This window comes from Alosa sapidissima, chromosome 16 (genome assembly GCF_018492685.1).
Source record: "Alosa sapidissima isolate fAloSap1 chromosome 16, fAloSap1.pri, whole genome shotgun sequence".
Lineage (NCBI taxonomy): Eukaryota > Metazoa > Chordata > Actinopteri > Clupeiformes > Clupeidae > Alosa > Alosa sapidissima.
Genome location: NC_055972.1, coordinates 32,874,697 through 32,886,930, shown reverse-complemented (window position 1 = coordinate 32,886,930; position 12,234 = coordinate 32,874,697). Strand labels below are relative to the sequence as shown.

At 38.7% G+C, this 12,234-nt stretch overlaps 1 protein-coding gene across 1 annotated transcript in view; it reads right to left on the bottom strand.

The window, feature by feature from the left end:
• tm9sf3 (transmembrane 9 superfamily member 3) overlaps positions 1–11,595 on the bottom strand; it is a 58,927-nt gene extending 47,332 nt beyond the window's left edge. The window contains exon 1 of the mRNA XM_042066043.1: positions 11,383–11,595. Coding sequence (XP_041921977.1) covers positions 11,383–11,478 — 96 coding nt within the window. The 5' untranslated portion in view covers positions 11,479–11,595. The remainder of the gene's footprint in view (positions 1–11,382) is intronic.
• Between the last annotated feature and the right edge of the window lie 639 nt (positions 11,596–12,234).

The window sequence follows — 12,234 nt, the reverse complement described above, 5'->3', positions numbered from 1 at the left end:
TTGCATCTCTCAACCTGGTGTTGCTAACCTACCTAGGCAATGAAAGTAAGTTAATTAAGGCCTACTTGGTTTACTGACATTTGAGTAGGCTATGCAACCCATTGGCAAACGTTTACCTGGATATGTCCTTTTAGCTTATGTCATGTTTGCTAACTTGTGGGCTTAGTTTGAGTAGTGCTACCAAAATCATAGAAATTAATAAAATTGCAAGACATTTACCTCTTCTATGATCCAAGAATGATTTCATTCGAGTTGTTTTTTTAACATTTATTTTAACTAATGACATAGAACACATTCCCAATTGCATCCACATATCGTAATGCACTATGCAAAAAGTGATTTAAACTCGTAGCCGAACACAGTGAGATGCAAGCCTTCCAATCCACTCAGAAATGTAATTAGGCTACTCTCTTGTCCTTAAAGGGGCAGGCAGTCAATTAGACGTAGACCACCAATGTAATGACATTAAACAGAAGTGTAGTCAAATAGTTTAAATCAATATGAAATTACTAGATACTTACTTGACTATTAGTAATTATGCAGGCCACAGACTATGAATTATTAAAAAGATATGAACTTAATATGAATTACAAAATATATGAATGTATTGAAACATATGACATGATGCCATCTCTTTAGGTGACCGTCTTTTTGGACAGTTCTACGAAAGGTTATACTGCTTTGTGAATTACCTCAGTCAAAGCATTTTCACAAATAAAGTAGGCCTACTTTGATTTTCTGTAATCCTTACTGTTTACCTTTGATTATCCTTTTTTAATAAGCATCAAGATTATCAGTGTGATTTTGGTCTTACTAACCTTAATTGCCCTAAATTTAAAAAAAAATAAAAGTAAAAAAAAAATAATAAAAAAATCGCAACTATTTTTGCAATTTTCACTTCCTCCCGCAATTTCTCCACAAGAAACAGCTAAAAACACCACAACTTCCATCCAGGCATTTTAGGTCATAACAGTTGTAGAATTCTGGGGTATTCTTACTGTATTCTGATGTGTTCATATGTTACTTCTGTGTGTAGTATACAACAGGGAGAGGTCCATATTATTGTACATAACTGTGCCTTAGGCCTGTGTACCAGCAGGAAGGTCATACAGGCCGATGTTTAGGAACATCCGAGGAACATCAGTGATAACATGGGCCGAGGGAGACAGCATGTCTGCCTATTCAGGCTAGTATCTCTATCTGGCCAGGGCCGGGTTTTGTACACTTGTTGGCACCTGCCACGTTGGCATGATTGACGTTTGTATGTTTTAGTATAACAGGCTTTGTCTTAGGTTTTGACAGGGAGACGGATCGAGGAAGCAACCCAAGGAGCATCTTCTGTCGGAAGGCTCAGCAGCCGCTTCTAATAACAACCACAACTGTTAGACTCTGCACAGTTTTACTGTTTGATTTATCTACAATAAATCATCTAATCGCCGATCCTGATCCCGCCGTCAAGCTTTATTGACCATCTTCAATACAGACATTAGAACTAAAACACAACGCAACAACCAGAGAATCCAACACAGTCTCAAAAAACCTTGAGAAATCCTGGAGGGACTGATTTTCTGCCTATCCCTTACTGCCACTGGGGAAAAAAAAAAAAAAAAAAAAAAAAAAAAAAAATTATGCCTAAGGTCTTCTGAATGTTTGCAAAATCCTGATGTAAATGGAAGTGTTTGACTCAAAAGTGTTTGTCCCAGGAAGATGTACGAACAGGGCTTAAATTTCACTGCGGGTATTGCGCATAATTTGTTCAAGTCCCGCAACTCTAGCCATCATAATGCGAGAAATTCCCGCATACACTTTTACAGCCTGTCTGATGACGTTAATATAGCCCATCATTAAGTGGCGTGAATGCGGTGCTATTGACCGGACTGATCAACTACCGAGTTGAATTGAACATAGCCTCATGCAGACGCACACACACACGGAGAGAGAGAGAGAGAGAGAGAGAGAGAGAGAACCACTTTGTGCTTACGCAAATAGGCTACGCTACCATGGCAAACTTTTACATCTGGAAAGAGCTCCTTGGTAACTATCCTGCTAGCTCAGGTCACGTCAACACTTGATCCCAGAAAGATTGTCTTCGACATGTTAGTTTTTTGAACATTTATTGTATCTAATGACATAGAAAACATAATGATTTGCATACACATACCGCACTATGCACAACTTTTATTCACTAGCGACTATAGCCTAAAACCGTCAGGTTGAAGGGGGGCTAATTACTCCATAAAATTACTCACGTATTTTCTTAAAGTGACAGGCACTCAATTACACCTACTCATCAGCAATGTGCACTCAATTGGACCTACACACCACATTAAAGATATGCCTAAGTGTTATAGGTTAAACGTCAATATGAGGCATTCAAATTACTAAATATGTTTAGCTACTAGTAATTACTAGTAAAATGCTATACTTTAAAAAAAATGCATTATTAAATAAATACACTCTATATGAATTCAAAAATATATGATAGAAACATATCACATAAGCTATCATTTTCAGTGTGTTTGTGTGTGTGGAGAGAGTCAAGCAGAATCTAGGATGTCCACTGTTGTGAATGATCCCACTACAGTATATATTACTGATGACGTCAGGGTGGTGGGGGCCCCAAAATCAAACACTTTTTTTAAAAAAGTATCGAAGTATTGAAATCGCAATTCTTGACTTGGTATCAGAATCGACCCCCCCTCCCCCCCAAATTGTGTAAATCCCCCCTACATGAATAACCTAAGGGGGGAATTCCCCCCCATTTTGAAAAATGAATTTTAAGCCCTGACGAACCTTTATTTTAACTACGTAGAATTGCATCCACACATCACCCTTTTAACTGTTTAAGGGTTCCCCTCATAAACGTCTTAAAGGCACTCAATTAGACCTATACACTACCAAGACAATCTTAAAGTGACAGTAACTCCAGTAAGCATGTTAATGGAGGTAACTGTGGAAACAGCTGAAAACCAGTTCATACTGGTAGTTTGGTACAGCCAGCTAAACCTCAAAGACTAATGCAAAGCATACCTTAAACTGGTCAAACTAGCTGGTCAACTATCTACGTTGAGCTTGTCAAACCCCCTTTTGCAGGCCTAATGGTTAGATTGACTTTGCATCTCTTACTCATCCTCGCAATATACTCTTTACTGAGTACATTCATGGAAAATTAGGCTATAAGTCTGACCTTAGCTAAAGATAGTCTGTATCTTTCAAACAACCATTAACCAATGATGGCAGGTTTCTTATTTTGAAAAAAAAAAAAAAGAAATGCTATGCAGTTTGCTTGTTTAGAGTGAACTGGTTACTGTTATGTATAGTATGTGATTCAATATGTCCACATTTACACAATATTCTCAATTTTACATGTGAATACTGAGCTAATAATTTACAGTGCACTGACAGAGCTACCTCAAGTAAGCAATTTTCTGCAAGTTTCTCAGAAACAACAAAACATGCTTTTTTGCAAGTGTGGAAAAAAATTGCCTAAACTGGTTGATTTACTGATTTGAACAAGACTGCATTTCCGGCGGGAACTGCAAAAGTGTGCTTGCCCTGGTCGGGTCACCAACGTGAGCAGACAGTGACATACGCTATGCTGAACCTGGCTTGATCCAAGCATTCTAACAGTGCCTTTCAGTGTTGGAGCAGTGGCAATACCTCAAAAGCTCTATTCAACTATTGCCTTGCGGGGTGAATGCAGTTCGTTGGATTTTACCTGTGGCCTGCCTTCGAATTTAGCTTCTATGACTAAAATCAAATCAATAAAATAAAACAGCAGCAGTGATTGGCTGCAAAAATAAATAATGTCACGCGTCTTGCACCTCTCAAACTGGGCTATCAGGTAACCTAGAGAAAAATTTGAAATTATGAAATATGACTAAGGCATTAAAATGCTGCTTGTTTGTCAGGATACTTTTTCACTGATTTATTTAAAAAATATGAGCTATGAGTGTGAATGTTATACATTCCATCCCCGAATTCTGTTTTACTGGTTTATTTGACAAATAATTATATAGATTTGCTCTATAAAGACCTTATGTCTGTTTGGGATTGTTTTGAGAGCCTATTGATGTATCTCAGAATAAAGGAATGTCCACAACATTAGTGATGTTTTTTTTCTGTGTGTGTGCGCGCATGTCTCTAATAGCCACAATAGGAGTAATTTTAGCAACACCGTATTTTGTGTGGCCCATAACGACCCAGTGGATCATGAAAATGTGCCAAAATTCACATTCCTTGCTTGTTGTTGGTACATTAATCCCATTCAGATTGCCACTTATCTGAGATGTAAGAGTTCAGTATAGGTTTAAGGTCTGGGGCAAGGATTTGAGATTCTGTAACTTCTTCATTGAGGGCTTGCTTAGCAGCACTGTCCGCTTTCTCATTTCCCCTCAGACCAACATGGCCTGGGACCCAGCAAAAAACTACACTCAAGTTCTGGTTCTTTAGACGTTCTAGGTGATCAAGCTCAGCTTTGGTTGTACTTTTTGCGTGACATTAAAGCCTACTGTAATTACATTTATACATAGTTATTCTACTGATCTTCATACTATTCATCCTGCACATAGACTTATTCTTACTACTCTTATAATGTTGTTTCTGCACTACAATGACACTGTTTTCACACTGCACATAGCTGTATGTTATGTACATATCTGTTTTATTATATTCTGTTAATACACTGCATATATCTATATTATTATTTATACTATTATAATGTTACTGCTACATCTACATACATTATTCTACTTATTGTATGAGAACTGCTAATACACTGCACATATTTATATTTAATTCATATTACTCTAAACCACCTTCTGTAAATCAACTGTATACTACTGTCTACATTGCACTATATTTCTTGACCCGTCTCTGTATATTTCATCACCTTTCTATACTTTGCATCACATTGCATGCATACTGTAGCTACATGAATCACAGCTAAGATCCTTGGTTGCTATGAAGGCCAGTCGTTCTAAATGGATGGTTGCTATGGCCAAAGGCCAGTTATCTCTTCCGTTGTCAAGCGGGCATATCCTAACTTTATCTTATTTTAAACATCTCTATTTTACTTAGCCTACTTCCATACAGTGAGTCCCATTAAGAAGTGGGCACTTCATTCGCGCTTACCGTGATTCACGCAGCAACATTATTAAATTAATCTGTCACCATATGTCTATGCCAACGTTTGCAAAGAGGAGAATCTTTTAATTTGATTCACAATGAAACGTTACATTTAATGTACATGTAAACAATGAGTAGGCTAGTTTTGGTTGTTGTTGGTGGTGTTACTGCATCCCTTAGTTATGCCTACAATGCAAAATTGTTCCCTTGTGATTGTTAGACGCATTTCAAAACATCGCGACGTGAAATGCCACCACAAAACATTGTTTGTGAATCGGTCTTATTAGGAGTCCTCGCTTAAGCTGTCACAGACTCAGGCGCTACTTTTAGGGCTAAAATGCTTCCTGAATTACTCTTAGTAAAAAAAAAATAGGAGTCCTAAAGTGAAGAGTGACGAAGTTACGAGTACAAGCATCTCATATCAAATGACCATGGCATTACGCTAAGCAACATAAATCTCATAACGTTACAGCAACATCTCCTCCCTATGACCTAGCTAGCTAGCTTCTAGCCACACAAGAAATGAATGATGTTAAAATCTCCGCTTAGCATTCTAATAACAGAAGGGGCACATTTATGTGGACCACTACAACATGACTCATTATGTCTGTAACGTTAACTGTATAAAACACTTACTTTCATAAAGGAAGCACACCATCCAGCACATACACATGGAAACCGATATTTTAGGTACTTGGCCACGAACTCAAAACGTGTCTCTCTGAAGCTCTGTTCTAGAATCTTTGCTCTGAAGTCTGTCCCCGTTGCTAAGCAACATCAAATAAACGAAATGACAGTCTTCCAGTATTAAATGTGTACGTGTGATTACGAATGGATGTGTGTGGTTTGCAATTAGAATAAACAAGAAATAACACTTCCAATAATTTCCCATGATAAATTACATAATATTTGCACCTTCCTTCCTTGTGAAGCTCACACTAATTCCACCGCATTTAGTGAAATGTAATACAACGTTGCCACCTAGCGTTCAGTAGGCTATTTAAGATTAACGTGGCATTTCCTGCTTATTCTTTTGTCAACACCATGCTTTTAGGAAAACAATCTTTTTATCATAGTTCTCTCTTCAATGAGCGATTACCAGCTCGTTTTTGTAACAGAGATAGCTGTTTATTGTCCCTAGGTTTACAGAAACACCTATTCATATTAATACGTAGCCTATGGAGTGCTGCCGACCACTGTTCATTACGGCCCAGAATGCCTTGCATGTCTTTACAACAAAACAACCCAGTAAAACCTAATTTCCCGTAAACATATGAATTTGCATACTTGTAACTAGGACTGAACGATTTATTGCATTTGCGATAATATCGCGATATGATGAAACACGATTTTCAAACCGCAAAGGCTGCGATTTGTAATATGTGACATCACCAAAACACATTTATACTTGCGCTTGCCGACGCGCCACCGACTCTTCTTACCGACCACTAAAGAAGCAAAAAACGTAAACAAGAGGACCAGCTAACAGTGTCAAGAAAGGTCTGATCAGTAGAGCTACTTTGGTTAAAAATAAACCTCTTCATTACCTTTTGCTCGAACCTGCCATGTCCCTGGTTCTAGTTCATAATTCCCCTGTGCTGCTACTCTGGCTGGTAACTTCGTTCACTTGTCCAGCTGACGATTAAAACTCCACGAATGTTTAGGCTTTCACCTGTGCACTGGGGACTTTGTTTACTGGAGTACAGTGACAGTGGGGGCATTTGCGATATCCAAGGGGGTTGGCGGCACAAACATTTCATCTCACAGGTAATGAATTGCATAATAAGTTGCATAAGTAGTTGACACAGCTAACCACCAAAAACCCAGCTGTTTTAACATTAGCCTACCAGCTAAGGCTCTAGGCTACATACATGCTGCTAACTTTGCCTTTTTAAAGAGTTTTGTCTCTCCGCGATTGGCTTTGTTGTGATATGAACAAACTAGTTAATTTGCATGCATGTGTATTGCGCTGCGGTGTTGATGATTCTAACCTTTAGTTAACACCGAGCCGAACGGTCATTCGGCCGCATTGATTTGCGCTACAACAATCTACAGTAGTTTGTTCCGATTCACGTGCAGGTAGCCTACAGAGGAGAGGAGCGGGTCTGTGTGTGTGCGTGTGCGCGCGCGCATGTATGGAGAGCACAGGACAAGGAGAAGCCGTGTCAGTGCCACTACATGTAGACCTATTTGTTAACTAACGAAAGAAGGTCATATCTACATGAAATAGAAACGAATCGGAATCATTAAATGTTTACAAGGCTGGAAGTTCAACAAATATAGGTCTACTAATGTGATTAAAATAGTTAAATAAAAAATATTTCATTCATCAATTTTATTCAATGACCTAATGCCATCATAACATAGGCCTGGGCTCCAGGAAAGAACAGTTTATGTTTAACTTATCTAATTTTGTGTTGGTCATACTATAGAATAATAAATTGCTTGTCTTTGTTGAATAAGACAGAAGATAAAGAGCTTAAAAATAATCGCATATCGCATCGCAATCGCAATATTGGTGAGAAAAATCGCAATTAGATTTTTTTCCAAAATCGTTCACCCCTACTTGTAACATTTTTAATAATACTCTCCCATCATGATATTTAACAATAATGAAAAAATGTATTTGAATACCGTCAATGTGAAAACAACTCTATTATGTAAGCTATATATAGCTACTGTTCTCCTTGCTATTTCAGTTCGTAAGTCCATACTATCCCATGGCAGAGCAAGGATTTCATGAGTGGGCAAGGTTGCCCGGAGACATTGTGGCTGCCCAGGGGCATTGAGCATACTTGGAAGGCATTGTGATAGAAGGTGAATGGTGCAAAGGTGAATGGTGAGAGTTACTAAATACCTGTGGGTGGTTTGCAAAATGATGGAAACTTTTGGAATATTTCTTTTTTTTTTTTTTTTAGCTTATGCACCCTCACATTGGAGTCCCCAGTTCATATACAAAATTTGGTATCGATATGTGACAGTGTTCCTGAGATATGGACGACTTCCTGTTTCGGAGGTTCGCCGCCGATTTCGTTTGGCTGTGACGGGCAAACGCTTTCGAAAATCAAAAATCCTTCCGGTAACTTTTGTGAGGCTTGGTCCAAGGATAATGTATGTCAAGTTTCGTGGCGTTCGGATCAAATTTGTGACCTGTGAAAATTTAGTTTCGCTTTCTGTTCAATCCAATATGGCGGACGAACGGCACGTCCACCTGACGTCATCTTCGCGACCAACTTACACCGGTACTGACCGGACGTTTTAAAGTTGGAACGGCGCTAAGGCTGACAAAAAATTAGGGAGACGGGAAAAATTATTTGCAAGCACACTTAATTACTGATTTTGATATGAAATTACTATTATACAGTGTGGGATAATTCAGAACCTTTTTAAAGCAACACCAAATAACTTTCCCCCTTTCGCAGGCACGCTATTTGTTTATCCAGCACCGGCTTTGCAAATAACGATGTCCACAGACAAGGTAGAATATTTTCCATGACTTATAAAGGTATTGCGACATCAGATGCAAGTCAAATTTGTAGTTTCTTATGTCTCATTCCATCGAACTACAGATCCGCTACCCGATCTGGCAAACTTACATAGTGCAGTTATAGCCGATAGAGGGCCGTGAAGCGAATGCAGAATTGCCGTTCACCCTGTTACAAGTTGATGAACCACTAAAACGATTTTGGAAACATTATTTTAAAAGGTATAAAAAAAACTTTGGTGTTGCTTTACGGCAGGGGTCTCAAACTCCCGGCCCGTGTCCGCCCCAATTCCGGACCGCGATGTATGTCAAAATAATAATGTAATCCAGCCCTTGAGGGTATTTTTTAATTGCAACAAACAACGATACTGATAAAAATAGACGATAGATCCAAGTACGGTGACAAATCTCATTTGTAGGCTACTCTCCTCCACTATTTGCTAGACATCCAGAGCTTGATTCAAACCCAAAATCGCTGCACAAAGTTTTCAGGAAATACCTACACGCAAGAAACACGAAGATTTGTAATGACGCGATGCAGGCCACAGTTTTGCACAAATTGAAGCAGAAATAGGCCTACACCAAATGTTGAAAAATGTTCACGTGTGATGAAGTCTTAGGTAGGCTATGTTATTCACCTATTCTGATTCTGAAGGAGAATATACTTTTGGAGATTATGATCGATCGTGGGTAATATGACAAAGAAGAAAGTAAACCTGCTCAAATATGTTCATCCAGTATTTACTGAAAGGTGCATAATTTGAGGTGCTTGCCATCAAGTGGCAAATTAGATGGGTAAATGTACCCCCTTCATAAACTTGTGTTTATACTCAAAGATTTTTACATTTACAGTAGGACTTTATCTCTGACCACTTTTAAGCCATGGCCTTTTGAAATTATTATATAAAAATCCAATGTTGCTGCTTTCTTAACCCTGACGCCTATTGCCAGGTTTAAAAAAGTTATGAGAGGAAAATATTTTTATTTGGAGTGAAACACACACACACACCTACCTGTTTTTATGCTTTTTTGTTTGTTTTTATAATTTTTATTAATATTTATTTTATCATTATTTTATTTATAAGCTACAAGGTTGCTAGCACAGGTGTCTACAAATAGATACAAATACTTGCACTTTCTGTTTGTAGTTTTGTGTTTGAAAATACAGTATTTGAACAATGCATTTTAGGAAATAGCCGTTCTTTTTTGTATTATTCTTTAACACTGATGTGGCCCTCCAATCAGATGACATTGGCAGAAGTGCCCCCCAGCTCATTTGAGTTTGAGACCCCTGCTTTAAGGCCCTTGAACTAAAGAGCAATGGGAGAAATTTGAGCTGCTCTAGTACCCAACAAGCCCTGGGACCTTTCAGTGGCTCTGTAGTTTCAGGTGCTTCTCACTCATTGTTAACAATTTTACAAGGAGCACCAAAAATAAGGTAGGCCTAGATCAGGGGTCACCAACAGGTAGCTCGCGAGCTACCAGTAGGGTCCCACCTGTTTCTAAGTAGCTCTCCAAAAGGTTTGAGGAAGATGTTCATAAATCTTATAATCCAGTCACTTGGGAAACATGTTAAAAATTCCTATGAAATTAAATTCAGTATACAAAGAGAGAAGGTAAATGAGTTGAAAGGAACCTTTAAAAAAAAGCATACAAATCTTATTCAGCGGTTTTGGGTGGACATCAGCTATGTGAATAAATGGCATGCTACTACTAATATTAAAAGCTCTCGGCTATGTCCATTTTGTCAAAGTAGCTCTCGGACGAAAAAAGGTTGGAGAACCCTGGCCTAGATAATGCACAAAACGTTCGTTTTCATCAATGCTTCATCCAGTCTGAACACTTTTGATTTTGACGACCAAAACTCTTACTTCAAAATCACTGAAGAGTTACATATGGAGTAAACGTTACAGATGAGTATTTTCACATAAGGCACACATAAAGCTAGATGTTTTATGCATTTCTGGATACTTTAACATGTTTCAAACTAAATCTGTTATAAATAAACCAGCATACAGAGTGAGTTATGCATGACTGATGCATCAAAAGAGTTTACCTTTTTGAACATGCTAGCCAAATGATGTCTGACCGCCGATTCAGTGTTTCAAATAAGCTTTTTAAATTAATGACAGCCAACTAATCATCGACAGGTAGAAACACTACTTGTCACATATCCGTAAGTGCTAGCCACGAGCTTCCCGGATGAAAAAATATGATAGTCATATCGTTGGGTAGTCGTAGTATTTACACAGTGAGGGCCCGAACCGGATGTAGCCAGCTAGCTGACGGTTAGCTAGCATTGACAAAGAGACGAACACATAAAGCTTTAACCTTCCAGTGAACTCTATATTTGTAGCGATCTTCATAAAATCCATATCCTGCACTTTATTATTACCGTTGTCATGCCCGAGCATACAGGCTACCATTCAATGATAGCTTCCTTGAACCTGTAATCCACGCATTGAGCGTTGACGTTAGTCAGCATCTCATTAGCTATAGCATCAGGGAATACGCAGGATAACGCTGGCTACCACGGTGAACAAGTGGGGTTTGTGCTATTATATTGTGTCCACCTCCTAGACCAGTAGAGTGAGTTCAATGAACAGAATTACTATCAAACCAGATAGACAAATAGCTCGACAACCAATTATTGTGTTTGAGACAAAACACCGCCGTCCATTGTGTTTACCCTTAATGAAAAGCCGATACTTTTCATCTAGCAGCAACATTACGGTGGAGCATATTATGGCTAATGTTAGCTGAGGTCTTACCGTGTGCTCATGTTCGTCTGCCTTTGCTGGAAACAACATGCAACAGGCAGACAGTATGACCATTACTGTAATTTTCCATCTTGAAGATCCCATCATTACAATTAACCTCAAGTTTTCCAAAAGGTTTGGGACGTTAGCCTTCCTTGCTATCCCGCTATCCCAACTTCCCTCTTCCTGCTTCTGTCCCTGACAGCACTAACGACACGTCTTCATACGTCATTGTCGTAAATTACCATTTTGATTGGCAAAACCCCATCACATGACCATGTCTGACCAATCTCACTGTGCTGCAAACACGGCAAATACTTCCCTGCTTTCAGCCACGTCACCCGACATCGAATTTATGAGGAAGTGTCTTACTGTACTGTCTATGGAAGGCCATCGGGACCAAAACATGATATTACCAGAGAATGTCTAATAAGGGGAGAACTGCCACTCTCGGAAAACTTCCGGTTTCTTAACTGGTTGCAGTTCCTTCTGTCGTTCCACATGAGGGCGCTCGTCCACGAGTGCAGAATGCATGGAGGTCTATGGAGCTGTACCCCTCAAAATCCACTTTTCTTGGGATATAATTTTTTTTAAAGTAATTTGAGCATTGCATTCGAAAGGGGAGGCAAAGAAAATACACTTGGTTGAGTATTATATTTTTTAAAGTCACTTAATTGTTCTAAAAAGCCTTTCAAATGTGTCAATGACGTCATTCATTAGCACAATGCTAGCGTGTTATGTGCAACAACGACCCAACCTGTAAGAAATCAAAAGGACATAAGTACTTGTTCATTCAATTTTTGACCTATAACCCATGTTGAAGTTATACAAACTACAATCAAATCTGAGATTTGTCAACGACAA